General features: G+C 49.3%; 1 protein-coding gene across 1 annotated transcript; it reads right to left on the bottom strand.

Moving 5' to 3' along the window:
• Positions 1-6,665: 6,665 nt before the first annotated feature.
• Positions 6,666-27,926, bottom strand: erbb2 (erb-b2 receptor tyrosine kinase 2). Its single transcript, XM_062474383.1, has 27 exons — positions 27,639-27,926; positions 20,153-20,304; positions 19,867-20,047; positions 19,232-19,372; positions 19,086-19,148; positions 18,825-18,940; positions 18,442-18,583; positions 18,007-18,135; positions 16,651-16,777; positions 16,475-16,548; positions 16,017-16,107; positions 15,354-15,556; positions 15,140-15,269; positions 14,783-14,873; positions 14,531-14,685; positions 14,222-14,269; positions 12,779-12,917; positions 12,293-12,415; positions 11,777-11,875; positions 11,313-11,498; positions 11,006-11,161; positions 9,535-9,610; positions 9,165-9,311; positions 8,984-9,081; positions 8,680-8,853; positions 8,201-8,564; positions 6,666-8,076 (listed from the first exon to the last, which is right to left on the bottom strand). The coding sequence occupies exons 1-27, from the start codon at positions 27,709-27,711 to the stop codon at positions 7,745-7,747; spliced, it is 3,810 nt and encodes a 1,269-aa protein (XP_062330367.1). The 5' UTR covers positions 27,712-27,926; the 3' UTR covers positions 6,666-7,744.
• Positions 27,927-27,998: the final 72 nt, after the last annotated feature.

The following is a 27,998-nucleotide window of genomic DNA, read 5'->3' on the forward strand; positions in this document are numbered from 1 at the left end:
AAGGGCACAACCTTTGTTCTCTCACATATATATTTATTTATTATTTATTTTCGCCCCCCTAAGGATCAGTCAATATTTGGACTACATACACAACGGCGGTGTCAAAAGGTTCGTCTTGTTAGCGATTGCGTTGGTTGTATTTTTATTTACATTCCGTTGCATGGTTTAAGTAGAAATTGCGTTTTTGTGGTGAAAAGTGAAGCTAACGGTGGCTAATTTGCTAGCCACAGTCACTGACGTTACTAACGTCACTACGTCACTAACGTCACGAAAACACGCGTGACTACCTGTAGCAGAACATTTGTTTCGCATCTGTTAACTTGGGGGATAGCTAGGCTAACTATAGCTTTACTGCAAGGCAGCTGCAGAAACGCCACAAGCAAAGAGGCCAGGGTGATAACTATTTACTCATTTTACTTTGTGATGTGAAACACAATTATGAAATGTAATGTACAATATTAGCTGATATTATTAAGAAAGTAGGCCCACATCTACTTTCGGAAACGGTAGTCTACTATTTCACTGAAGCATTAGCATGACATTAGCCTCTGTTGCCCGGGCAACACATACCACAGTGGTCTATGATGCATCTGTTTTCAATCGTTAAAATAAACATTCCTCACAAATACATTTTCTTTGTAGGATTTACTATGACATTACATTACAAGTAAACGATTTGTTGGTGAAATTATCATTACAGTACCTGTGGTTTCAAACCAGTGTTGCTCATTGCAACGCTGTAGCCTACACGAGACACTACAAAAACATCTACACAGCTGTTTAGGAAGTCAAACGGCGACAGAACATGTTCGGCACTCCCCTTACTTAAATCAAAAGTCTTTCAATAGGTGAAACTATCTGACTACTAACCTGAACTTCATTGCCACAGCCTAAACTTTGTCAATCTGTTCATGAAAATAATTAATTTCAGCCTAAACCGTACAACGGAACGTTTAATCGAATTCAACCAACGCAATCGCTACCAAGACGAACACAGTAGTAGTCTAGTACTGTACTGTAGTAGTACAATTTACCGGGGCAGCTTCTCCACACAGGGCTATATCGCATTTTGCGTTGTTACTGACAATGATCGCTACCAGTGAGCTTTTTATGAATGAGCGATTTTCCACTAAATAAATGTCAAGCTTATTTACGTTTTTGGGGGCATATTTTCAGTTAGCAGATGGTACTGTTTGAATCGCGATTCTATCTTCTGCCGGTAACGTCGTAGAATAATCTTCAAAGGGGGTTCTTTATTAATGAATGAATGCAATATAAGTAGGCTAAATGCCTGAAAATATCACGAGAAGGGAAAACTTAAAAGGACGTTTAAGTCATAGAGATTAGGTCAATTTTTACACCGGTCTGCCAAATGTATTCGTTTTGATTCAGCTATGAGGCTGCCTCTTGCAGGGGAAATGAGAAGACATCATATTTCATTCTACACTTCACTCGTATTTTGAGTTGTAAATGAGCAGCAAAAAAAAGATGCTTTTAAATCTATGTAATATTTATACATAATAAGTAGGCCCTATGCATTTTTATATAAAATATACAGGAATATCAGTTGTAAAAATGGCATTAAAATCCCTGTACAACCGACGCAAGCAAGCACACCCTACAATTTCCCCAGAAATTGTACCCTCTCTAGTTCAGTTTGTATCACTATTGTACAATAATAATTAAAAATTAAAAATAATTTAAAAAAATCAACAGTTCTTCAACTTCCCCCGGAAATACGTATCACCATTTTGGGAATACGGAATCGTTTTTATTATACTTTGTCAGCCTTTCAAAACTTTTTTCGAAAATATTTTTCACACACAGTGAAAGGAGAGGAGAGAGGAGGAGAGGGAAGAGGAGAACAGACAAGCAAAACCAAGTTTTCCAACCTTTTTTTCGTAACTTTTTTTACACACAAAGTGAGAGGAAAGATGAGAAGAGGGGAGAGAAGAACAGAGAAGCCTAAAACAGAGTAGAGTAAAGCAGAGTACAGTAGAGTACACAGAATAGTTTAGTAGAGACCTCATCAAGTACTCATCAATTATGCAAAGCTATAAAATATATATATATATATATTTTCAACCTTTAAAAAAAAAATTGACCTTTGTAAACTTATTTTAGCAAAACTTTGTTTATATTATATATTATATAAATATTATTTCAATCTTTCAAACCTTTTTATATATATTTTTACATATTTTTTCAAACTTTCTAAAACTTTTTCACACGCAGTGAAACCGAGGAGTAAAGTAGAGCAGAGTACAATAGAGTACAGTAGAGTCCTCATCAATGATGCAAACCTATTTTATTGCAAACCTAACTTTTTTTCAACAAAAAAAAATCGAAAATATTCTTTAAACCTTTCAAAACTTTTTTTCGAAACTGCAGGAATATTACCAACTACTTTGTTACTTTGATTGGATGTAAAACGTGAGTTTATCTGCAAAAGTGTCCAATAGAAAACAGAGCGGTGTGTAAATGCTGCAAGACCCTTACTGACTGAACGCAATTAAACATTACATTAACGTTAGGTAATGTCAGCTGCAAACCACTCTATTAAACCGCTATATTACACAATAAGATTGTTATTTCAGTGATACGGTAAAAAAATTAATTGGTCTTAACTCGGCCTCTCTCCCTCTGTCTCTCGACCCCTCAGAGTCTTGGTCTTGACTCGGTCTCGATACACTCTGGTCTATAACAATGGATATAACTATTAAAGGAGGTAAAGGACTTGCTAGCTAACCAAATCCCTTTATACAAACACCACACAGAGAGAACAGGGACATTGTCCTTGTATTAAGGCACACAAGGTGTATACAGAATAAACAATTATTACATACAAAATGGACACTAAACATTTCTTCATAAAATATTTTCCTGCATGTCAACACCGATGCTATAATCAGTAAAGGTGCTGGTCACAATTCATCAAACCAAAATGAACTTTGTACCTCATTGAATATGGCATGTATTTATAGTATCATTCGCCTGTTTTTGAAACACACGTTAGATGCGGTTCTGTGCTAAAGCAGCCCTTGAGTCTGTCTACAGTTCAGAACTGGCAGGGCTCGACAATAACGATGGCCCGGGGCCAGTAAAAAGTAACGTCGGGACAGTTAAACTAGCAACTCACTGGCCCGATCGGGCCACTGCAAATTATTGATTGAAAAAAAAATTGCATTGTAAAAGTTAACATCCTTCATATGTTTTGCTATCTGCTAAATGCATAAATAACTTTGCAGCTCGTGGGGCGCACAGTTGGCAAATCAAGAGTTGAGGAGTGACGAGTGGTTGTCAAATTGTAATTCTCTAATCTCGATACATTTAACAACAACTGGCGCGAGACAATAAAGTGAAGATGGCAGCAAAGTAGAGCTACGAGCTCAAACGGAAGCAACTTTTTTTATGGAACGAAGATGCACTGTGTCGTTTGTCGTATGTTCCCGTCTAAAGCAGACAAAAGTGGATATTTTTACATTTTACAGAGGCACCGACAATTTTCGAAAACAATACCTGACCAGCCATGCTAGCAGTAGCAGACAGCACCTGGTTTGCGTGACAGCTAAGCGGATGGTTGACAATCCATCTTCCAGGCCGTTGACTATGCTGGTCAGGAATTTAAATGTAGATGCCCATCGTGTTATTGCACGATTTATAACAACGGCATATCACGTAATTAAGACGGGCCAGCCGTTCGCCTCGTTCCCCCAGGCTATTGAACTGCAGCAGAAGAATGGTGTCGACTTGGGTACTTAGTATCATACTGATGAAATGCTATGGAAGCTTTTATATATTAGCATTGAGGGACCAGAGGTTTCAGTTGTGCAGAGAGATGGCTGTCAGCAGGGAAGAGAGCACGTCACGTTTGAGGTTAACCCTTGTGTTATCTTCGGGTCATTCTGACCCATCAGTCATTGTGACCCACCGTCGTATTGCGACAAATTTACCTCATATAAAAACAAAGTGAAGCATTTTCTTTTAACTGTCGGGCTGTCTCAGACCCCCCACATTGGAATGGTTAAAAGAAAATTATTTGTATTTGTTTTTGTATTGGGTAAAATTGGGTAAACACAACGATGGTTCGTTATGAACCTTTGGGTCATGTGACCCGAAGGCAGCACGAGGGTTAAGTCAATTGTTTTGCTGACTATTACCTTTTTATTTTTTATCACTAGAAATGTGATTTCATTTTTGTTCTTTTTATATCCAGGATGTGTTTAATAAATGGTTAAACATGTTAACAGAATAACACAACTTATAAGTCTTTGGTTTTGTTGTAACAATGATAAATTACAACTTTTGGAGGGGGGGCCAGTAAAAATTGTCTTGGGGCCAGTAAGTTTCAAACCCACTGGCCCAGTGGGGCCAGTGCCAAAAAATGTTAATGTTGAGCCCTGACTGGGTTTAACCCGTGTTCATCTAACTGGCCCCATGGGTTGACCTCCATTAAGAAAATCCCTCTTTTCTAATTAAACAACCCATCAATTTCATATAAAAGTATTAAAATGTACACTTTTGTGAATGAAAGTACTACAAAAAAAATCGTTATAAAGAAGTAATTCAGACAATGCCTTTCACAATTCCTTCAACGTGAATCTCACGGTACCTGCGTGCACTGTAATGGTGGTGGGGTCTCTATGGTAACTGGTAACCTGGTAACTTCAACATCTTCTGATTCTGCAGGACATTATTTGAGTTCACAGTGAAACAAATATGGGATTGTCGGATGTTAGCTATCATTTCAAAGGAAGTGGAATAAATATTGATGGATGTATCAATGGAAGCTGTATGGTCTATAGGGGAGGGTCAGATGGAAGCTGTATGGTCTATAGGGGAGGGTCAGATGGAAGCTGTATGGTCTATAGGGGAGGGTCAGATGGAAGCTGTATGGTCTATAGGGGAGGGTCAGATGGAAGCTGTATGGTCTATAGGGGAGGGTCAGATGGAAGCTGTATGGTCTATAGGAGAGGGTCAGATGGAAGCTGTATGGTCTATAGGGGAGGGTCAGATGGAAGCTGTATGGTCTATAGGGGAGGGTCAGATGGAAGCTGTATGGTCTATAGGGGAGGGTCAGATGGAAGCTGTATGGTCTATAGGAGAGGGTCAGATGGAAGCTGTATGGTCTATAGGGGAGGGTCAGGTGGAAGCTGTATGGTCTATAGGGGAGGGTCAGATGGAAGCTGTATGGTCTATAGGGGAGGGTCAGATGGAAGCTGTATGGTCTATAGGGGAGGGTCAGATGGAAGCTGTATGGTCTATAGGGGAGGGTCAAATGGAAGCTGTATGGTCTATAGGGGAGGGTCAGATGGAAGCTGTATGGTCTATAGGGGAGGGTCAGATGGAAGCTGTATGGTCTATAGGGGAGGGTCAGATGGAAGCTGTATGGTCTATAGGGGAGGGTCAGATGGAAGCTGTATGGTCTATAGGGGAGGGTCAGATGGAAGCTGTATGGTCTATAGGGGAGGGTCAGATGGAAGCTGTATGGTCTATAGGGGAGGGTCAGATGGAAGCTGTATGGTCTATAGGGGAGGGTCAGATGGAAGCTGTATGGTCTATAGGGGAGGGTCAGATGGAAGCTGTATGGTCTATAGGGGAGGGTCAGATGGAAGCTGTATGGTCTATAGGGGAGGGTCAGATGGAAGCTGTATGGTCTATAGGGGAGGGTCAGATGGAAGCTGTATGGTCTATAGGAGAGGGAAGCTGTATGGTCTATAGGGGAGGGTCAGATGGAAGCTGTATGGTCTATAGGGGAGGGTCAGATGGAAGCTGTATGTTCTATAGGGGAGGGTCAGATGGAAGCTGTATGTTATGCCCTTATTCATAAGAAATGGGGGAGGAACAGAATAGTAGAGATTTGGGTGAACGCTTCCCCTCTGTTGGCAAGTTCAGCATTATACCATCTGATTCCCAAAGAGATCTGTTTTGTTGCTCTACATTCAGAATGGCAGAATCATCACGAGGAAAGTAGAAAAGATGTGCTCAGGTTGACTTCCTGTCATGGGTACTAGTATGTTATGTTGTCATATGCATTTTACAAATGCAGAGGATTTGCTTCCTTTCCCCCCTCAAGTTACTAACTTCCACAGGAAACCAGATTCCTGCCCCTGCCACCACAGGACTGTTGGTTGGGCAGCTGTGGATCTTCCCACTTCTCTCCAGGACCACAACAATGAAGCCTTTTACTTGGTTGGCAGACCCCCCCCTCCAGCCACCCCAGGCCCCCCATCCCCCCACACACCCAGCCCTACAGCCACAGCATGGAACATGCTGCTTGCAAAACAAAATGCTGCTGATTATTAACAAGGACTTCACTGGGGTCTTCCCCTGAGAAATCTGAACCATGCATCGATTATCACGAGCAGGGGGAGAGGAGGTGGGTAGAGGAGGAGGAGTGGGAGGGAGGGAGGGAGGGAGGGAGGAAGGGGGGAGGGAGGGAGGAGGGAGGGAGGGAGGGAGGGAGGGAGGGAGGGAGGGAGGGGGGGAGGGAGGGATCCACCTACTCCCTCACAGTGTTCAGATCACATCCAGTGTTTCTACACATCTTGGAGGATTACAACAAGTGTTTTCCAATTTTTGGGGGCAAAAACATAAAAATGAATACATATATATGTACACACACATACATACAACTGCAGTAATAAAGAACAGGCTAGCCTCTGTGGTGTATGGTGTTGATGCATGTTAACACCAAGGAGAAGTGCCTCAGACTTTAGCAGAGGGCCAACACTGGACCCTCTGTCACACCCACACAGGAATAGAAAGACAGGGAATACATACGGCATTGTATACATCTGAGATCAAAATGCAAATAACCTTCTCAAAAAACCTACATAGAAACGTTGTCATTTAGAGTTTTTTTTCAACAGCTTTTTTTTTCTGACAGTACCAGGTTGAGAAAGGTTTTACAACATTGTCAAAGCAAACTGATTAGTATTCTGTCCGTCCATCGCCCCATGTTCAGCCTGTGTGGGTTAGGGGAGGGTACGGCTGTCTGCCTCCACAGCAGAGACTGTCTTCTACACACGCCCGTCTCCCAGAGCGTCCTGGTGTTGGCCGGACAGGCAGCCATGACACAACAACATGGCTTTGATTGTCCTGAATGTCTTGAGGAGAGTGTGAGAGTCACTGGCCAGAATACTAAACGTGTCTCTGCTATTCGGGGAGTTCTCTCTCACTGAGAAGCCACACGACTCGTACGTGTTCCGTTGGTACGTGTTCCGTTGGTACTGTTCCGTTGGTACTGTTCCGTTGGTAGTGTTCCATTGGTGCGTCGTAAATTTTTTAAGGACGACGGGATTAGACGGGATGATACAAGGAGATTGATGAAAGTCCATAAAAAAATATTTTCCCACCAGAAGCATTAATGATAACTTGCAGAAGAAAAAAGTCACTGAAAAGATGGATTTCTGTACTCATCTGCTCAGTCCAGTGTTACTTGAGTTCTCCTGCAGATCCAGCCAGGCTTGTTAGTACCGTGTGGATTTGAGAACTTTTCAACTAGTACATTTGTACCTAGTGTTGTTTCAGAGGCTGTGTAAACATATTTTGTCCCACCAAGGCCACGATGAGGCCATACCCCTCATTAACTGGCTCTGACACACACACTTACACATCCTGTCTCACTAAGACAAACACACATACATACACACACTCTCTCACATCCCTTACTCCGCCCATCCCACCAGCTGTGGCCAACCTCCCTCCCCCTCTCCGCCACACCTTTGAGACCCCCTCTCACTCAGGTGTGGCCCCCCCAGGTGTCCGCCAGGCCCAGGTACTCCGGGTTTTCAGCCGTGGGCGTCACAAACCCGTTGATGTGTCTGGCTGCCCCCCCCGCCCCCCCAGCCCAGGCCGTGGCTGGCAGGTCCAGGTAGTAGCGGTTGTCGAAGGCCGGGGAGGTGGGGAGAGGGACCAGGTACTCTGGGTGCTCCCCACTGTGTCCGGGGGCCAGGCCGTACTCTGGGTTCTTCAGGCCGCTGGGCCTCCTCCTGTCCTGGGGCCTGCGGGGCAGGGTGCTGGGGCGGTCCGGGAGGGCCGGCCGAGGGGGCTGCACCTGCTGGTTTACGTACTCTGTTGGGGGGGGGGAGGGGGCGGGACGGGCAAGGAGGCAGGAGAGTTTGTTGGAGGTTGTATGTGTGTACCTAGGTGTGTGTGTGAGAGAGTACCTAGACGTGTGTGTGACTGGCTTTCTCACCTGGCGCGGCGTTGCCATGGTGACCAGCTCGCTGGCTCCCGCGGGGCAGCGTGTGGTTGTGATGCTGCAGGCGGTGGGCAGGGCCATCCGTCTCCACGCCCCCCTCCTCGCCGCCGGGGAACGTGGGGTCCTTACAGTAGCGCTCCGGGACATCCTCACAGCTCCCGTCCAGAAACACTGAGTCTGAGTGCCCCCCCGCTGACGGGCTCCGGGCCAGCGAAGGGTACGGGGGCGTCCAGGGGCCGCTGCTGCCCCCCAGGGGCAGGGTGGGGTACTGGCTGCGCCCCAGGGTCTCCAGGGAGGAGTACATGCCCTTAGGGCCAGTGGCCAGGGGCCCCTCTCCTTCCAGGCTCTGGTCTGCGCTCTGGGAATAGCAAGCACACTAGAATGTTACACTTCATTCAGTCTGCGGGGGTAAGAAAGGCTGGTTGTTGACCTGAGAGGAGAGAGCGAGGACAGAGGAGACAGAGGAGACAAACCCTGTGAGAGGGGTGTCTGGAGGGCGCGTCTCCCTGCGCTCTGAAGAAGTTGGGCTGCGGCACCAGGTACTCCTCAGCGTCCAGGAGATCCCTCATGTGAGGACCCTCCTCCTCCAGAAGCATCCGGAAGAACTGGCTCTCCACCGGGGACGACAGGCTCATCTGCTCGTCGTTCTGGAGGGGGAGGGAGGGATGAGGGAGAGAGGGGGAGGGAATGAAGGAGGGAACATTCTTAGAACTTTCTTATATCTACCCAGGTTTGTCACACACACACAGAGACACACACAGAGACACACACACACACCTGGATGACCACGTAGCGGGAGGGGTCACGGGCCATGGCGCTGAACTCTGACACCAGAACCCTGAACCTCGGTCTGCTGTCTGGCTCAATCATCCAGCCTGCCGGATCACAACATGTAACCATGACAACACGTAACCATCACAGCCATCCAGTTGTCCTCCAGCAGCAGTGAAGTACTCACACTTGACCATGATCATGTAGACGTCGATGGTGCAGACGAGCGGCTGTGGCAGGCGGTCTCCTCCCTCCAGAAGCTCGGGGATGTCCCGCGCCGGGATCTGGTCATACGGCTTCGCCCCGAACGTCATCAGCTCCCACACCGTCACCCCTGGAGACACAGGTGGACGCAGGTGGACACCGTCACACACCCGTACACACCCATACACACACCCCTACACACACCTACACACTCGTACACACACCTACACACTCGTACACACTCTTACACACTCCTATACACTCATCTTACACACCCTTAAACAGTCTTAAACATAGGTACACACAGTCAGAGACTGGCAGACCTAGTTACTCAGGTGAGCATTGCTACCAACCGTAGCTCCACACGTCACTCTGGTGGGTGAACTTCCTGTGGAGGATGGACTCCAGTGCCATCCACTTGATGGGGACCTGAGAGGACAGAGACAACAGTTTACACTCCCTGCACACTTACACATCACACAGTCCCACATCACACAGTCCCACATCACACAGTCCCACATCACACAGTCCCACATCACACACAGTCCCACATCACACAGTCCCACATCACACAGTCCCACATCACACAGTCCCACATCACACACAGTCCCACATCACACACAGCCCCACATCACACAGTCCCACATCACACACAGTCCCACATCACACAGTCCCACATCACACACAGTCCCACATCACACACAGTCCCACATCACACAGTCCCACATCACACACAGTCCCACATCACACAGTCCCACATCACACACAGTCCCACATCACACAGTCCCACATCACACAGTCCCACATCACACACAGTCCCACATCACACAGTCCCACATCACACAGTCCCACATCACACACAGTCCCACATCACACAGTCCCACATCACACACAGTCCCACATCACACAGTCCCACATCACACAGTCCCACATCACACACAGTCCCACATCACACAGTCCCACATCACACAGTCCCACATCACACAGTCCCACATCACACAGTCCCACATCACACAGTCCCACATCACACACAGTCCCACATCACACAGTCCCACATCACACAGTCCCACATCACACAGTCCCACATCACACACAGTCCCACATCACACAGTCCCACATCACACAGTCCCACATCACACAGTCCCACATCACACACAGTCCCACATCACACAGTCCCACATCACACACAGTCCCACATCACACAGTCCCACATCACACAGTCCCACATCACACACAGTCCCACATCACACACAGTCCCACATCACACAGTCCCACATCACACACAGTCCCACATCACACAGTCCCACATCACACACAGTCCCACATCACACAGTCCCACATCAGGCATGTCTCTCTGCCACACACAGGGGAGGATGAGGTGTCGTACCTGCCACACACACGCACGCACACACACACACAGGGGAGGATGAGGACACACACACACACAGGGGAGGATGAGGACACACACACACACACACAGGGGAGGATGAGGACACACACACACACACACACAGGGGAGGATGAGGACACACACACACACACACACAGGGGAGGATGAGGACACACGCACACAGGGGAGGATGAGGACACACACACACAGGGGAGGATGAGGACACACACACACAGGGGAGGATGAGGACACACACACACAGGGGAGGATGAGGACACACACACACAGGGGAGGATGAGGACACACACACACAGGGGAGGATGAGGACACACACACACAGGGGAGGATGAGGACACACACACACAGGGGAGGATGAGGACACACACACAGGGGAGGATGAGGACACACACACAGGGGAGGATGAGGGGTCGTACTTTGCCCCCGTCGGCGTGGTACTCGGTCTCGTCTACGTCCAGCAGGCGGGCCAGACCGAAGTCTGTGATCTTCACGTGGTTCTGGTTCTTCACCAGGACGTTCCGCGCTGCCAGGTCACGATGCACCAGACGGACGTCCTCTAAGTAGCTCATCCCCTACACACACACACACACACACACACACACACACACACAGACAGACATACACACACAGACATACACACACATACACAGACAGTTGATGTACTAAAAGGGCTTCGCGAGCAGCAGCAGCAGTGTGTCCAGATGGCCTCTCTCCCAGTCTCACCTTGGCGATCTGGACGCACCAGTTGAGGAGGCACTGGGAGCCGATGCGCTCCTGGTTCTCCCTGACGTAGTCCAGCAGGCAGCCGTAGGGCATCAGCTGGGTGACCAGCTGCACCGTGGAGGTCAAGCAGATCCCCAGCAGACGACACACGTACGGGCTGGCCACGCCCGCCATCACATACGCCTCCTGTGAGTGTGTGTGTGGGGGGTGTTGAGGTGTGTGTGTGCGTTTGAGGCAGTGTGTGTGTGTGTGTGAGGCAGTGTGTGTGAGGCAGTGTGTGTGTGATGCAGTGTGTACGAGACAAAAAAAAAAGGTTGACATCATCCTTCTGTCTGCTGTCTGGAACGTGACCTGCCTAACCCTGACCCCTGACCCTGACATCTGGGGACCGGATGTCACATCCAGGATCTCTTAGGAGGAGTGTACTTGCTCTCTCTCACACACACACACACACACATACTCACATCCAGGATCTCCTTGTTGGCTTTAGGAGAAGTGTTCTCACGCAAAACCTTGATGGCCACCGGGATCTTTACACTCTCCCCATCAGGAGCCCACACCCCCTGTAACCACAGCAACGCTCGGGGTCAGCACTAGCATCACTAGCATCATTAGCATCACTAGCACCACTAGCATCACTAGCAGCATTAGCATCACTAGCACCACTAGCATCACTAGCATCACTAGCAGCACTAGCACCACTAGCAGCACTAGCAGCACTAGCAGCACTAGCATCACTAGCACCACTACCAGCACTAGCATCACTAGCAGCACTGGCAGCACTAGCATCATTAGCATCACTAGCACCACTAGCACCGCTAGCAGCACTAGCATCACTAGCACCACTAGCACCACTAGCAGCACTAGCATCACTAGCATCATTAGCATCACTAGCATCACTAGCACCACTAGCAGCACTAGCACCACTAGCAGCACTAGCATCACTAGCACCACTAGCATCACTAGCATTAGCAGCAGACCTTGTAGACGGTGCCGAAGGCTCCGGACCCGAGCACTCTCAGCTTCTTCAGCTCGGTCTCCTTCAGGATCCTCATCTGGGCCTGGTTGGGCACTGCACCGCTGGGAGTTAGAGGCTCCACCAGCTGCACACACACACACACACACCAGTAATTTAAGATTCATATATGTTTATCGTTTTGCACCTCCCTGCCACAATAAATTCTGTGTTTGTATAACATACATGGCGAATAAACCGAATTCTGATTCTGATTCTGAGGGCCCCTCTGTCAGAACTATAATTCCCATGATGCTTACTGAAAGAATCCACATTGCCTTCATTTTTATTTATAAAAAAAAAAAAAAAAAGACATATCCATTTTAGTTGAACTCAACCCTGTTACTTCCTGAGGGTGAATCAGGAGGAAAGTTACCATAGCAGGCGACCTCTCACTATGTGAACTACAACCAACTGATCTGAAAGGATACAGAACTACATTTCCCCTGACCTCGTGCTCCTGCAGGATCCTCCTCATAGTCTCCTTCCTGCGCAGCTTCTTCTGCCTGCGCAGGTAGAACACCAGCAGAGCCAATAGGATCAGGAACAGAATGACTCCGCCCACCGCCGCCGCGATGGACGTCCCTGGTCTGCAGAGAGACAACCACACATCCATCTGAGCTTTACTTCTTTGAAGTCTGTATTTCATCTGTGTGCCTGGTCTGTATGTGGTGGTTAACTTCCATGCTGCAGAACAAATTGCCCCTAAGGGGGGCAGTAAAGGTGAACTAGAGAGGGTTCAATTTCTGGGGAAATTGTAGGGTGTGCTTGCTTGCAGATGGGTCCGTTTATTAACTGCTATTTTTACAACTGACATTTCTGTATATTTTATATAAAAATGCCTACTTATTATTTATGAAAATCGCATAGATTTAAAAGCATAGCCTACATTTGTTGCTGCTCATGTACAATTCAAAATACAAAAAGTGAAGTGTAGCATGTCCCTGTACTTACTGTAAGTCGCTCTGGATACGGGCGTCTGTTAAAATGACTAAATGTACTGTAAATGTAGAATGAACCTAACCTATATGACTAAAACGTCACCTCAAGTTTTTCCCTTCTACAGTAGTGATATTTTCAAGCATTTAGCCCACTCATATTGCATTCATTCATTAAGAACCACCTTTGAAACAAGCTGAACCCCCTTGAAACAAGCCTTTCTAAGTAACAACGTTCTCACCGGCAGTATTACTATTAGCTGGATGGCATCACGACCATTTGATCTCAGACTAGAGCCCTGCACGGTGGAGAAGCTGACCTCAGTAAATTGTGCTACGAGCAAGCTAGCCTAGCTGCTGTTGCTAGCCAAACTTAAGGGGATTGTTTGACTGCGCCGGAAATGAAAAACGTTTCTTTTGACATCAAGTTTAGGCTGTGGCATTGAAGACAGCGACGCACCACACAAGCTTGAGTTTAAATACATTATTTAATGTGACATTACTTACTGTACATGCAAGTTTTGATTTGCTTAAATGTAACCTACATGTGCTGCTAGCACACCACGGCACGATTCGATACTTGCTGTGCAACAGCACATCTATGCACGTTGTATCCATGCGTTGTTGCTAACGTGTGCTGACGTTATGACGTAGGCTAGTACCTTTTGTTGACAAAGGCACTTTTTGCTACAAAAACGTAATTTCAACTTAAACCATGCAACGGAACGTAAATAAAAATACAAGCAACTCAATCGCTAGCAAGACGAAACTTTTGACATCAACGTTGTCTATGTAGTCCAAATATTGACAGATCGTTAGGGGTGGGAAAAGAATACAAATAATAATAATATATGAGAGAACAAACGTTGTGCCCTTGCCGAAGGCAAAGCACACCCAACTAAAGCCCCAGTGAAGATGTGTGTTCCTGCTGAGCTGAAGCTTCAGACATATCTCACCCTGTCTGGGAGTGAACTGGACAGCCTCTCTCGTCCATCTCCGTGCACCTGGGAGACACGACGACAGGCCAGTTAGCATGAAGCTCTGCTCTCACACCCAGGGGTGTGGACAATATGGTATGTGTGTGTGTGTATCTGTGTGTGTGCTTGTGTTTGCATAAGTCTGTGACTGCTTGTGTTTCTGTCTGTGTGTTTGCATGTGTACGTTTGCATGTCTGTGTGCTTGTGTGTGTGTGTGTGGTGTGTGTGCCAGTGTGTGGTTGTTTGCCTGTGTGTGTGGTGTGTGTGTGTGAGGGCGGTCCTCCTCACGAGAGCGTGCAGTTGGTGTTGCAGGACAGACAGTGCCCGCTGGCGTTGCTGTACTTCCAGACGGTGCCCTGCTCCTCCTTCACCCCGCTGGGGCAGCGCGACACACACACTCCCCCGTCTTGCAGGTGCAGACACTCCGCACACTGGTGGGGCCCCTGGGGAGGGAGGGGGGGGGAGGGTTAGAAGTACTCATAAACCATGAAAACAAGAGCTGAACACACATATGCAGACACACACTGGGAGAGGTCTTACCGGGCCATGGCAGGAAGCGGAGCCATTGATTGGTCGACATTCTGAGTGACAGACGCCGCAGAGAGAGCCGTCCTGGTACTCCCGCACAGAGCTGAACACACACATGTAAACACACACCCACACATGTAAACACACACACGGATACACGTACACACAAAGTAAAAATACCTATCATGCCTCATGATAACAAAACCTTTCACCAGACTGGAGTGGTTCGGGAGTGTGGATCTGGAGAGCAACACTTTCATGCCTCATCAACATTACTCACAGCCTTTCACTTTCACATTGATTTAACATAACATCCAAACAAACAAGACTAACGCACAGACAGGCAGACAGACAGGCAGGCTGTCTCACCCTTGGTAGAGGTGACACTCCTCCACACAGTCCGCTCCTCGCTGGGAGGCCGAGCAGGAGACGCACTGTCGGGGCCCGGGGCCCCAGCACCCCCCCGAACACAGGGGGTCACACACACGGCCCTGCTCCTCTGAGGACACACACACAGGCACTGGTCAAACACACACTCACTAACTCACACACACACACACACACCCCTGACCCTCCTCCTCACCACAGAGCTGGGGGTCCTGGTTGCCGCTGACGATGCTGTGGGGGCCCTGTGTGGGGTGCAGCAGCTGCCCCAAGGGCAGGGAGGTGGTGTAGCAGAGCTGGGGGTTGTCGTTGAGCAGCACCAGACCTCCACTCACGCTACGCAGCGAGCGCAGGCCCAGGGAGCGGATCTGAAGGTGCTGTATGCCCAGGGAGAACACCCCCCTGGAGGGAGGGAGGGAGGTAAGTAGGTCTTGGCTGTTCAGGTCAACTGATGTGTGTGTGTGTGTGTGTGTGTGTGTGTGTGTGTCTGTCTGTGTGTGTGTGTCTGTGTGTGTGTGCTTGATGCAGGGATTGTGCTGGAGGTGCTGGTGTGAGTGTGAGCAGACGCTGTTATGTCTTTGTCTGTTGTAAATTACCGGAATATTCTTAGACAAACACACAGCTGGACCCTGCAGCTAGTTCCTCTGCTGGGTAATCATTAGCTTCTATAACGTCAGAGTTACTGATTACACAGATTCACCCGATAACAGAGACACACCTGCATGGGAAGACTTACAAAACATGAATACTGGTACAGCAGACAGGCAGACAGACAGACAGACAGGCAGGCAGGCAGACAGACAGGCAGACAGGCATGCAGACAGGCAGACAGACAGACAGACAGACAGACAGACAGACTTACTTATAGAGCATTCTTCCCCTGATTACTCTCAGGTTTTCAAACACACTCAGGTCTGTCCAGTTGGCAGGCCACTCATCGATGTACAGGTAACCTGGGTAACACACACACATTAACACACACATACTATATAAACGTGTAAAAGGTGAACAGAGAGAGTGAAAGAGCGAGAGAGAGAGGATGAGGACCTGTGATTTCCTCCAGAGGGAGAGGGAGGTAGAGATAGAGAGGATGATGAGAGAGGAGGAGAGAGGGAGGAGAGAGGGATGAGGGGGAGAGAGGGATGAGGGAGGAGTAGAGAGGGAGGAGGAGAGAGGGATGAGGGAGGAGTAGAGAGGGAGGAGAGAGGGATGAGGGAGGAGGAGAGGTGGAGACAGAGGGATGAGGGGGAGAGAGGGATGAGGGAGGAGTAGAGAGGGAGGAGGAGAGAGGGATGAGGGAGGAGGAGAGAGGATGATTACCTGTGATTTCCTCCAGTTTGTTGAACACGTCTAGCTGTCTGAGAGTCAGGCCTGACGTGTTGGTCACGGGGTCACTGCAACACACACACACACACTGTTACACACACTGCTTACACACACACTGCTTACACACACACTGTTACACGCACACATTTCTCAGGGTGAGGGTTTCTTACTCAGTGAAGCTCTGCTTCAGGAAGGCCAGACTGCCGAAGATCTTGTCACATCCGGAAAACTGGTCTATGATGGCAGAGGTCACCATGGTAACGCCCTGAAGCCCCCCCATGCCCAGCCCATAGCACACTGGAACACACACACACACACGTTAACAAATGAACACACACACAGACACTCAAATACACACACACAGACAGACACACAGACAGACACACACAGACAGACACACACACAGACAGACACACACAGACAGACACACACAGACAGACACACACACAGACAGACACAGACAGACACACACACAGACAGACACACACAGACAGACAGACACACACAGACAGACACACACAGACAGACACACACAGACAGACACACACAGACACACACACACACACACAGACAGACACACACAGACACACACACACACACAGACACACACACAGACAGACACACACAGACACACACACAGACAGACACACACAGACAGACACACACAGACAGACACACACAGACACACACACAGACAGACACACACAGACAGACAGACACACACACACAGACACACACAGACACACACACACAGACAGACACACACAGACAGACACACACAGACAGACACACACAGACAGACACACACAGACAGACACACACAGACAGACACACACAGACACACACACACAGACAGACACACACACACACAGACACACACACAGACACACACAGACAGACACACACAGACAGACACACACACAGACACACACACAGACACACACACACACAGACACACACACAGACACACACAGACAGACACACACACAGACACACACACAGACAGACACACACAGACAGACACACACAGACACACACAGACACACACACACAGACAGACACACACACAGACACACACACAGACAGACACACACACAGACAGACACACACAGACAGACACACACAGACACACACACACAGACAGACACAGACACACACAGACACACACACAGACAGACACACACAGACAGACACACACACAGACAGACACACACAGACACACACACACAGACAGACACACACAGACACACACACACAGACAGACACACACACAGACAGACACACACAGACACACACACACAGACAGACACACACAGACACACACAGACAGACACACACAGACAGACACACACACAGACAGACACACACACAGACAGACACACACACACACACACACACACACACACACACACACAGACACACACACAGACACACACACACACACACAGACACACACACACACACACACACACACACACACACACACACACACACACACACACACACACACACACACACTAACCCACCTTTGGGACACTCCCCTTCACACTTTTCACAATTCTGCACTTCCTGTCCATCCGGCTGCATAGTGATCACTTCCTGGTTGGCTTTGGGACAAACCATGGTGCAGGCTTCCTCCATGGCTAGATAGTTATCTGGGGAGGGGGAGAGAGAGAGACACTAAGCTGCAGAGAGGAGAGAGGACAAAGAGAGAGACAGACACTAAGCTGCAGAGAGGAGAGAGGACAAAGAGAGAGAGACACTAAGCTGCAGAGAGGAGAGAGAAGGACAAAGAGAGAGACAGACACTAAGCTGCAGAGAGGAGAGAGAAGGACAAAGAGAGAGAGAGACACTAAGCTGCAGAGAGGAGAGAGAAGGACAAAGAGAGAGAGAGAGAGAGAGAGATACAGACAGACAGAGAGAGAGAGAGATACAGACACAGAGAGAGAGAGCTATCTTACGAGGACATGTCTTCACGCAGGAGGCTCCGAAGCTGAACTTCTTGTCTGGGTTGGGTTTAGACTGGAAGGTGACCTTGTCGTAGGTGTTGGGGGGGGGGCAGCTGTCCTTACACACCCCGCTGTTGTTGAAGTGACGGCACGCCTGCACACACACACGCACGCTTCAGATGGTGTGTGCGTGAGTGTCTGAGCTAGTGAGTGTGTGTATATATGTGAGTGTGTGTGATTTAGTGAGAGTGTGTGTTTACTGATTAGAAGGAGTACTTATTTTCCAGTCATACTGAGAGACAGGATCAGGAACAGATAAGAGTATTTGTGTACTGTAATATTTGTATAGGGTGTGTGTGAGTGTAAGTGTGTAAGTGTAAGTGTGTGTGTCCCACCAGACAGTCTGAGTCCTTGGGCCCGGTGCATCCTGCAGCACACTGGTTATGGCAGCAGTCATTGGAATGATCTCCCTTACACCTCAGACACCCTGACGCACACTCGATACTGGTCCCTGAGGACAGAGGCACGCATCTTGTTTAACTACCCTTGTGAAAACTTGACAAACTACTTGACCTTAAATTCAAATGCTTTTTCCAGGGAGTTTTAGGGTTAAGGTTAGCATTAGTTTTAGAATGTGAGTGTGTGTGTGTACCTACAGGTCTGACAGTCCTGGGGGGTCTCTCCCCAGCATCCTCGGTTCTTGCAGGAACACTTGGGACCTGGAACACACTCAGTGTTACCTCCCAGCACTCTGTATATACGTGTGAGTTTTGGTGTGTGTGTGTGTGTGTGAGAGCCTCACAGCCAGGAGCCTGAGCCTGCAGTCTGAGCTCTGCAGCATGTGTGTTCTGGTTGTCCAGTGTGTCTCTCCACATCATGTTCCGGGGATCAGGGAAACACAGCTGGGGGTTCCCCCAAATATACACCCCTCCCAGCAGCATCTCTAACAGGGGGGGAGGAGGGGGGGGAGATGGGGAGGAGGGAAGGAGGAGGAGGGGGGAAGATGGGGAGGAGGGGGGGAGGAGGGGGGGAGATGGGGAGGAGGGGAGGAGGGGGGGAGGAGGGGGGGAGATGGGGAGGAGGGGGGGAGATGGGGAGGAGGGGGGGAGGAGGAGGGGAGGGGGGGGATGGGGAGGAGGGGAGGAGGGGGGGAGGAGGAGAAGAGGGGGACAAAATACTTGTAAAAACTCTATAAAGTCACAGTTCAGGTTAAAACCTACACAACAGTACAGTACAGAAAAACGTCAGTCTCATCAAACCAAGCATACCCTAACCCTGAGCTGTCCTGGCACCTCCGCAACCTGTCAGGCTGCGGAGGCGCAGGGTCCTAAGTCCCGCCCATGCTCCCCCAGAGCCCCCCCTCTCTCACCTGTCAGGCTGCGGAGGCGCAGGGTCCTAAGCCCCGCCCCTGCTCCCCCAGAGCCCCCCCTCTCTCACCTGTCAGGCTGCGGAGGCGCAGGGTCCTAAGCCCCGCCCCTGCGGCTGTGTTGTCCACCACGGCGAGGGCGTAGGAGTTATTGAACAGCTGGCTGCCCCTGATGATGCGAAGGCTGTCCAAGGGGATCATGCCCACTGACACATGAGCCACCAGCACATACCCCTGCACCTCCACGATGCCCTGGGGGGGAGACACAGTAAGGTGGACACCACTTCCACGTCAGTGTGTGAAGATGATGATGCACATAGATAACACACACACACCACACACACACACATAGCTGACCTGCAAAAAGGATAGGTCTGGCTGGCCGTGCAGGTGTGTGATCTCCAGGTTGCCGTGGACGACCTGGCAGCCAGAGTAGAGCAGCTTCAGGATCTGGTAGTGGTTCTGCTCACTGGAGGGCAGGGCCAGCTTCATGTCAGTCCCCAGACACACTGGAGAAACGCAAACACACACACACACAAAGACACAGGCACACATACAGAGGTATGCATGTTACAGTACAGTATGTGACCGCAGTCTCATGTCTTGTGAAGACATACTGCTTCTTCCTGGAAGTCTTAAACTACTGATCACCAACCACCGTCCCACTCCCCCTATCACATCTACCTCCATCCCTCTTTCCCCTCCTCCCCCACTCCCCCTATCACATCTCCCTCCCTCTCTCCCCTCCTCCTCCACTCCTCCTATCACATCTCCCTCCCTCTCTCCCCTCCTCCTCCACTCCCCCTATCACATCTCCCTCTCTCCCCTCCTCCTGACATGAAGCTGGCCCTATAACATCTCCCTCCCTCTCTCCCCTCCTCCTCCCCTCCCCCTATCACATCTCCCTCCCTCTCTCCCCTCCTCCTCCACTCCCCCTATTACATCTCCCTCCCTCTCTCCCCTCCTCCTCCACTCCCCCTATCACATCTCCCTCCCTCTCTCCCCTCCTCCTCCACTCCCCCTATCACATCTCCCTCCCTCTCTCCCCTCCTCCTCCACTCCCCCTATCACATCTCCCTCCCTCTCTCCCCTCCTCCTCCACTCCCCCTATCACATCTCCCTCCCTCTCTCCCCTCCTCCTCCACTCCCCCTATCACATCTACCTCCATCCCTCTTTCCCCTCCTCCTCCACTCCCCCTATCACATCTCCCTCCCTCTCTCCCCTCCTCCTCCACTCCCCCTATCACATCTCCCTCCCTCTCTCCCCTCCTCCTCCACTCCCCCTATCACATCTCCCTCCCTCTCTCCCCTCCTCCTCCACTCCCCCTATCACATCTCCCTCCCTCTCTCCCCTCCTCCTCCTACACCCTCTATCTCTCTCCTCCCACCCACCCTCCCTCTCTCCCCTCCTCTGCTATCGCTCTCCGCTCCCTCTCAGACACAGAGGAGACTGGTGGTCTTCATCTTGTGCTTCAGCACACCAACATGGACTCGTCTTAAATACATATTTGTATGTGCGCTACTTCAATAGCTGTCGATACAATACAGTGTTCCAGTAGCTGGCTCTATAGTGGATACAGAAACACTATAAGAAGTAACAATTAAATGAAGATCGGATTTATAGAGTGTAAACATTCCTATTGGACACACATCTGTCTGTGACTGTGATTGGTCTGCTCGGCCCATGTGACCTGGTATGTTGGATCAAATATCCAATCTAACAGCTTCTTACTGTCTATACTTATACTATGAAGTGGAATGGTATGGTCAGGGTTAGGGTTACACACACATTCTCTTTCACACACACTCATACACACACACAAACTTTGATTCAAGATCTTAGGCAGAATAAACAGATTTAAAAAAAACAGAATGCTGACCCGAGGTAGAGTGAGCTAGTTAGCGAGCAAGCGAGACAGAGAGCGAGAGAGCGAGAGAGAGTGTGTGTTTAGAGAGTGTATTTAGTTCATTGTACATAGCTTTGGCCTTGTCTGTCAGCCTTTCGACAGGGCCTAAAATACTCTCTCTCCCCCTCCCCCTCCCTCCCCCTCCCTCCTGCTCCCGATCTCTCATTCTCTCCTAACTCCTTTATGGTCACTCTCATCCTCCCTCTCCCACTCTGTCTCTCCTTTCTTCCTCCCTCCTTCCTTTCTCTCTCTCTCTCTGGCTGATAAGTACCCTGTTAAACACGTGTCACTGCCCCACAAAACACACTCTCACACACACCCACAGTAACACCCAAACACACAGACAACAACACACACACATACCCCGACACACCCCAGAACACATCCAAGCACACACACACACCTACCACACACCCAAACAATACACACACAAAAAAACACTGCAGTGTGCTATAATGCTCACTAACGCTGGCTCACAACTTTCTGTACACTTGTATCCTAGCAACTTGACTTTCCACTCACCAGACTATCCTCACAAAAACAGGAGGACGGGAGGAGAACAGGAGGAGAACAGGACAGGAGGAGAACAGGAGAACAGGAGGAGAACAGGAGAACAGGAGGAGAACAGGAGAACAGGAGGAGGACAGGAGAACAGGAGGACAGGAGAACAGGAGGAGAACAGGAGAACAGGAGAACCGGAGGACAGTAGGACAGGAGAACAGGAGAACCGGAAGACAGGAGAACAGGAGAACCGGAGGAGAACAGGACAACAGGAGAACCGGAGGACAGGAGGACAGGAGGAGAACAGGAGGAGAACAGGAGGACAGGAGAACAGGAGAACAGGAGGAGAACAGGAGGACAGGAGAACCGGAGGACAGGAGAACAGGAGGAGAACAGGAGAACAGGAGGACAGGAGAACAGGAGGAGAACAGGAGAACAGGAGAACAGGAGGACAGGAGAACAGGAGAACAGGAGGAGAACAGGAGAACAGGAGGACAGGAGAACAGGAGGAGAACAGGAGAACAGGAGGACAGGAGAACAGGAGGACAGGAGAACAGGAGGAGAACAGGAGAACAGGAGGACAGGAGAACAGGAGGAGAACAGGAGAACAGGAGAACAGGAGGAGGACAGGAGGAGGACAGGAGGACAGGAGAACAGGAGGAGGACAGGAGAACAGGAGAACAGGAGGAGAACAGGAGAACAGGAGAACAGGCGAACAGGAGGAGAACAGGAGAACAGGAGAACAGGAGGACAGGAGGACAGGAGGACAGGAGGAGGACAGGAGAACAGGAGGAGAACAGGAGAACAGGAGGAGAACAGGAGGAGAACAGGAGGAGAACAGGAGAACAGGAGGAGAACAGGAGGAGAACAGGAGGACAGGAGAACAGGAGGAGAACAGGAGAACAGGAGGACAGGAGAACAGGAGGAGGACAGGAGAACAGGAGAACAGGAGGAGAACAGGAGAACAGGAGGAGAACAGGAGGAGAACAGGAGGACAGGAGAACAGGAGGAGGACAGGAGAACAGGAGGAGAACAGGAGAACAGGAGGAGGACAGGAGGAGAACAGGAGGACAGGAGAACAGGAGGAGGACAGGAGAACAGGAGAACAGGAGGACAGGAGGACAGGAGAACAACAGGAGAACAGGAGGACAGGAGAACAGGAGGAGGACAGGAGGAGAACAGGAGGACAGGAGGAGGACAGGAGGACAGGAGGAGGATAGGAGGAGGACGAGAGGAGAAATGGAGAACAGGAGAAAAGTCACTGCGACAGTACAGTAAAATATACAACCAGATAAAACACAAGACTCAGAATCCATCTGCCTCTCCAAGCATAAGGGCAGTAACTGCTCGTTGAGTGGAAGCAAAAAAATCAAGCAAAAAAGTGTTTCATGTCGGTTGAAATGATCAGACCTCCTCGTTTTCATTCAAACACAACTTAGACGTGAGACACGTCAAAGCAGGTTTTCACCCCCTTCACTCTGCTCTGCTGGTCTGTGGCTGCCTTCAATCTGCTCTGCTGGTCTGTTGCTGCCTTCACTCTGCCCTGCTGGTCTGTGGCTGCCTTCACTCTGCTCTGCTGGTCTGTGGCTGCCTTCACTCTGCTCTTCTGGTCTGTTGCTGCCTTCACTCTGCTCTGCTGGTCTGTGGCTGCCTTCACCCACCTAGGAGGACAGTCTGACAGGATCATGTCTGTGTAGCGTGGATGGGCAGGCTGTGTTTGCGAAAAATATGAAACAAAACAGCTATTCAGCATCACCCACCACACAGCGTGGTCATACAGGAGTCATGAGACAGTCTGATCCCAACACAAAATCAAACCTGTAGATTCAGTTTGATTCGCTGAAGAAAATATTTTGATTTCCTCTCAATGAAATCAAAGTGTTTGTGTTTGCTCTCCCTGCAGGGTGTCAGAGATGACGTAATGAGTCTCCAGATCTGAGTGACGCGGTCAACAGGCTGGGTGAGGTCATGTGACCATGACGCGTGGCACTGGCGTCTCCAGGAGAACACACCTACGTGTGGAAACCTGCTCGTTTGCTCAGGGTGTGTATGTGTGTGTACACACCGAATGTGTGCCTGTATATTATGTGTTTGTGTCTGTGTACGTGCAGTACAGTGTCTCAGTGAGTGTGTACAAGTGAGTGAGTGTGTGTGTACAGCACAATGACTGAGAGGGGCAGAGCAGATGTCTATGTGGTCGTGTGCATGTGTTTGTGTGTGTCTGTGGTTGTCCAGGAAAAGCCAGAACAAAAACAAGGCGGAAGTCTCCGCAGCAACACTCGTCCCTCTGCAGGTCTCAAGCCGTCTCTTCCTGCTTCCTGCTCTAAGAACAACTGGTGTTGCTCAACTGTCTGGAAGAACAGGATCTACAGCTGAAGGTCTTCCTCATGTACACACACACACACACACCTGCAATGACTCTCGCACACACAATAATAACTCTCTGTTAGGTTAGTGTTAGGGCTATGGTTGAGGCTAAGGTTGAGGCTAGTGTTGAGGCTAGTGTTGAGGCTAGTGTTGAGGATAGGGTTGAGGCTAGTGTTGAGGCTAGTGTTGAGGCTAGTGTTGCGGCTAGGGTTGAGGCTAGTGTTGAGGCTAGGGTTGAGGCTAGTGTTAGGGTTAGGGTTGAGGATAGGGTTGAGGCTAGTGTTGTGGCTAGTGTTGAGGCTAGGGTTGAGGCTAGGGTTGAGGCTAGTGTTGAGGCTAGGGTTGAGGATAGGGTTGAGGCTAGTGTTGAGGCTAGGGTTGAGGCTATTGTTAGGGTTAGGGTTGAGGATAGGGTTGAGGCTAGTGTTGAGGCTAGGGTTGAGGCTAGTGTTGAGGCTAGGGTTGAGGCTAGTGTTAGGGTTAGGGTTGAGGCTAGGGTTGAGGCTAGTGTTGAGGCTAGGGTTGAGGCTAGTGTTGAGGCTAGTGTTGAGGCTAGGGTTGAGGCTAGTGTTGAGGCTAGGGTTGAGGCTAGTGTTAGGGTTAGGGTTGAGGCTAGGGTTGAGGCTAGTGTTAGGGTTAGGGTTGAGGCTAGTTACACATGGCTGCTTGAACCTGAGAGGTTAATCAATTCCTGCTGAGTTTCAGTCAATGTGTGCACTGGGGGGTGAGACACACACACATATAAACACACACATACATATAAACACACACACACATATAAACACCCACCCACCCACACATACATACAAACGCACATAGATGCGCACACACACACAGCCCTCTGCTGACTGAAGGTTGCCGTAGAGACCACGTTTTAAGAGTGTGTGTTCCACTTGTACAATAAGAACAACACTGATATCCAAGCTCAGCCACTGACCTTTGGAATAGCCGTGGTTCCACAACCAGGGTGTGTGTGTGTGTGTGCACCCACTTGTGCGTGTGTCTCTGTGTGCATGCACAAGTGGGTATGTTTGTGTGTGTGTGAGTGTGTGTGTGCGTACCTCTCCACCAGTGTGTGTAGAAATCATCATCACATAGCATGAGACAGAAGTGACGAGGTGTGTGTGTGTTGCCCAGAACCTGTACATACAAAGCAGACTAACCTGCTCAGACAACAATGAAGCTTTAGCTGGAACTCATGTCACCTGTTTCATAGTAATTATGTTTAAGTGTGTGTGTGTGTGTGTGTACATGTGCAAGCTTTTAAACCAAAACACATAGCACAATCAGGACTGTTCCTCACCAAACCCAAACACAATGGTCAGTCTACTAGATCCTGTCTCCAACACGTTTATATTCAACACCTCAGCCTCCGCCTCCAGCTGCCCCGGCTTCACCTTCTGACCCCTGATGGATGACTACAACACTGGGATGACTACAATGCTGGATGACTGTAGTGTTTCTGTGTGAAAGCGTGCTGCTTGTAGTGTTTCTGTGTGAAAGCGTGCTGCTTGTAGTGTTTCTGTGTGAAAGCGTGCTGCTTGTAGTGTTTCTGTGTGAAAGCGTGCTGCTTGTAGTGTTTCTGTGTGAAAGCGTGCTGCTTGTAGTGTTTCTGTGTGAAAGCGTGCTGCTTGTAGTGTTTCTGTGTGAAAGCGTACTGCTTGTAGTGTTTCTGTGTGAAAGCGTACTGCTTGTAGTGTTTCTGTGTGAAAGCGTGCTGCTTGTAGTGTTTCTGTGTGAAAGCGTGCTGCTTGTAGTGTTTCTGTGTGAAAGCGTGCTGCTTGTAGTGTTTCTGTGTGAAAGCGTACTGCTTGTAGTGTTTCTGTGTGAAAGCGTACTGCATGTAGTGTTTCTGTGTGATAGCGTACTGCATGAAGTGTTTCTGTGTGAAAGCGTACTGCATGTAGTGTTTCTGTGTGAAAGCGTACTGCATGTAGTGTTTCTGTGTGAAAGCGTGCTGCTTGTAGTGTTTCTGTGTGAAAGCGTGCTGCTTGTAGTGTTTCTGTGTGAAAGCGTGCTGCTTGTAGTGTTTCTGTGTGAAAGCGTACTGCTTGTAGTGTTTCTGTGTGAAAGCGTACTGCATGTAGTGTTTCTGTGTGATAGCGTACTGCATGAAGTGTTTCTGTGTGAAAGCGTACTGCATGTAGTGTTTCTGTGTGAAAGCGTACTGCATGTAGTGTTTCTGTGTGATAGCGTACTGCACGGTTTCAGAGAAAGTCAGTAAGTGTTTTTATTGACCTGTGATAAATGTTTTTATTGATCTGTGCATGCATTTAGCCAGGAGGGGAGAGCGACAGGCCTCTCCCCTCCTGTTCCACAGCGTCATGTATGAAGTCTGAAACACAATAAAACCGGCTCCGTATCTGTTCTGCAGTGACCTCAATAGTGTCTATCGAAAATTAGCTTGTGCTTTCCAGAGTAGGGTTCGGCCCACCTGTGCTTTCAGTACTTTGCTCTGCCTGAAAGGCAGTATCACTCTCGGTTACTTCTGCACCATGGTGGCACGAGCTGGACAGAGAACAATATCCTCTTTAGGCCAAGGAGTGAATGATTGACCTCGTCATGAGTGCTTGACCAGCACAATGCGCTGCCTGTTATCTGTTTATTTGTTTTTGTTTACCTCGTTCTGTCCTCTCCGCTGATTGGTGTTGTCACAAAGCAGAAGAGCCGGTTTCAGAACGGCTTGGCGCATTTACCTGTTCTACACTCATTTAGCTCTTCTTAGTGTGATAACATCTTTTAAGTGCAGTTGCAACACAACGTTTTGCAAACAGCCAATTTGACTCTTCATACAGATCTGTGTTTTTAATTCTATTATAATCAATATCCCAGTGGTCCATGATAAACCCCGGCCGTGATCTGCTGTCTACGCGAGGGGGTGGCAGGGAGAGCATATTGGAATGCGGTCTACTTTATTGTCGTAACACGAAGACTTACTCTCTGGGCCAAGTTGAACTCAAAAACAATTTCAAACATTTGTGCGTTGTATTATTTCAGCGTGTTGGATCGCATGAAGCTTGACATGTCTATATTATTTAACCTCGTAGGACAGCGGGGAAGTCACCCACCTTCTCTGCTCAACGCGCCCGACACTCCGAGTAGCAGTACCCGGAGATACAGAAAACTTCTCGCCGCCTCCATCGATACCGACCACCGCTAGTCCATAGTCCCTAAAAGTTATGCTGTATTCCGCGACAAACGAGCGCCAAAAAATCCTATATTCCTCCGGGTGGGTTTTGACACGTTAGGAGTTGTTTTTCCAATCCCAGTAACTTCCTCCCCGGAATTCCGTGCCTCTGGCGCGTCGGTTAGTAGTAAAGCGTGACAGGAGCAGGCGCGCTCCCGTGCAGGCCAGAGCGGGGAGTGGCAGAGAGAAGGCGGGCTGACTCTTAGCCCAGAGTCAAAAAGTCATTGAGTCAGAAGAGAGA

Source organism: Osmerus eperlanus, chromosome 12 (genome assembly GCF_963692335.1).
Source record: "Osmerus eperlanus chromosome 12, fOsmEpe2.1, whole genome shotgun sequence".
Taxonomy (NCBI): Eukaryota; Metazoa; Chordata; class Actinopteri; order Osmeriformes; family Osmeridae; genus Osmerus; species Osmerus eperlanus.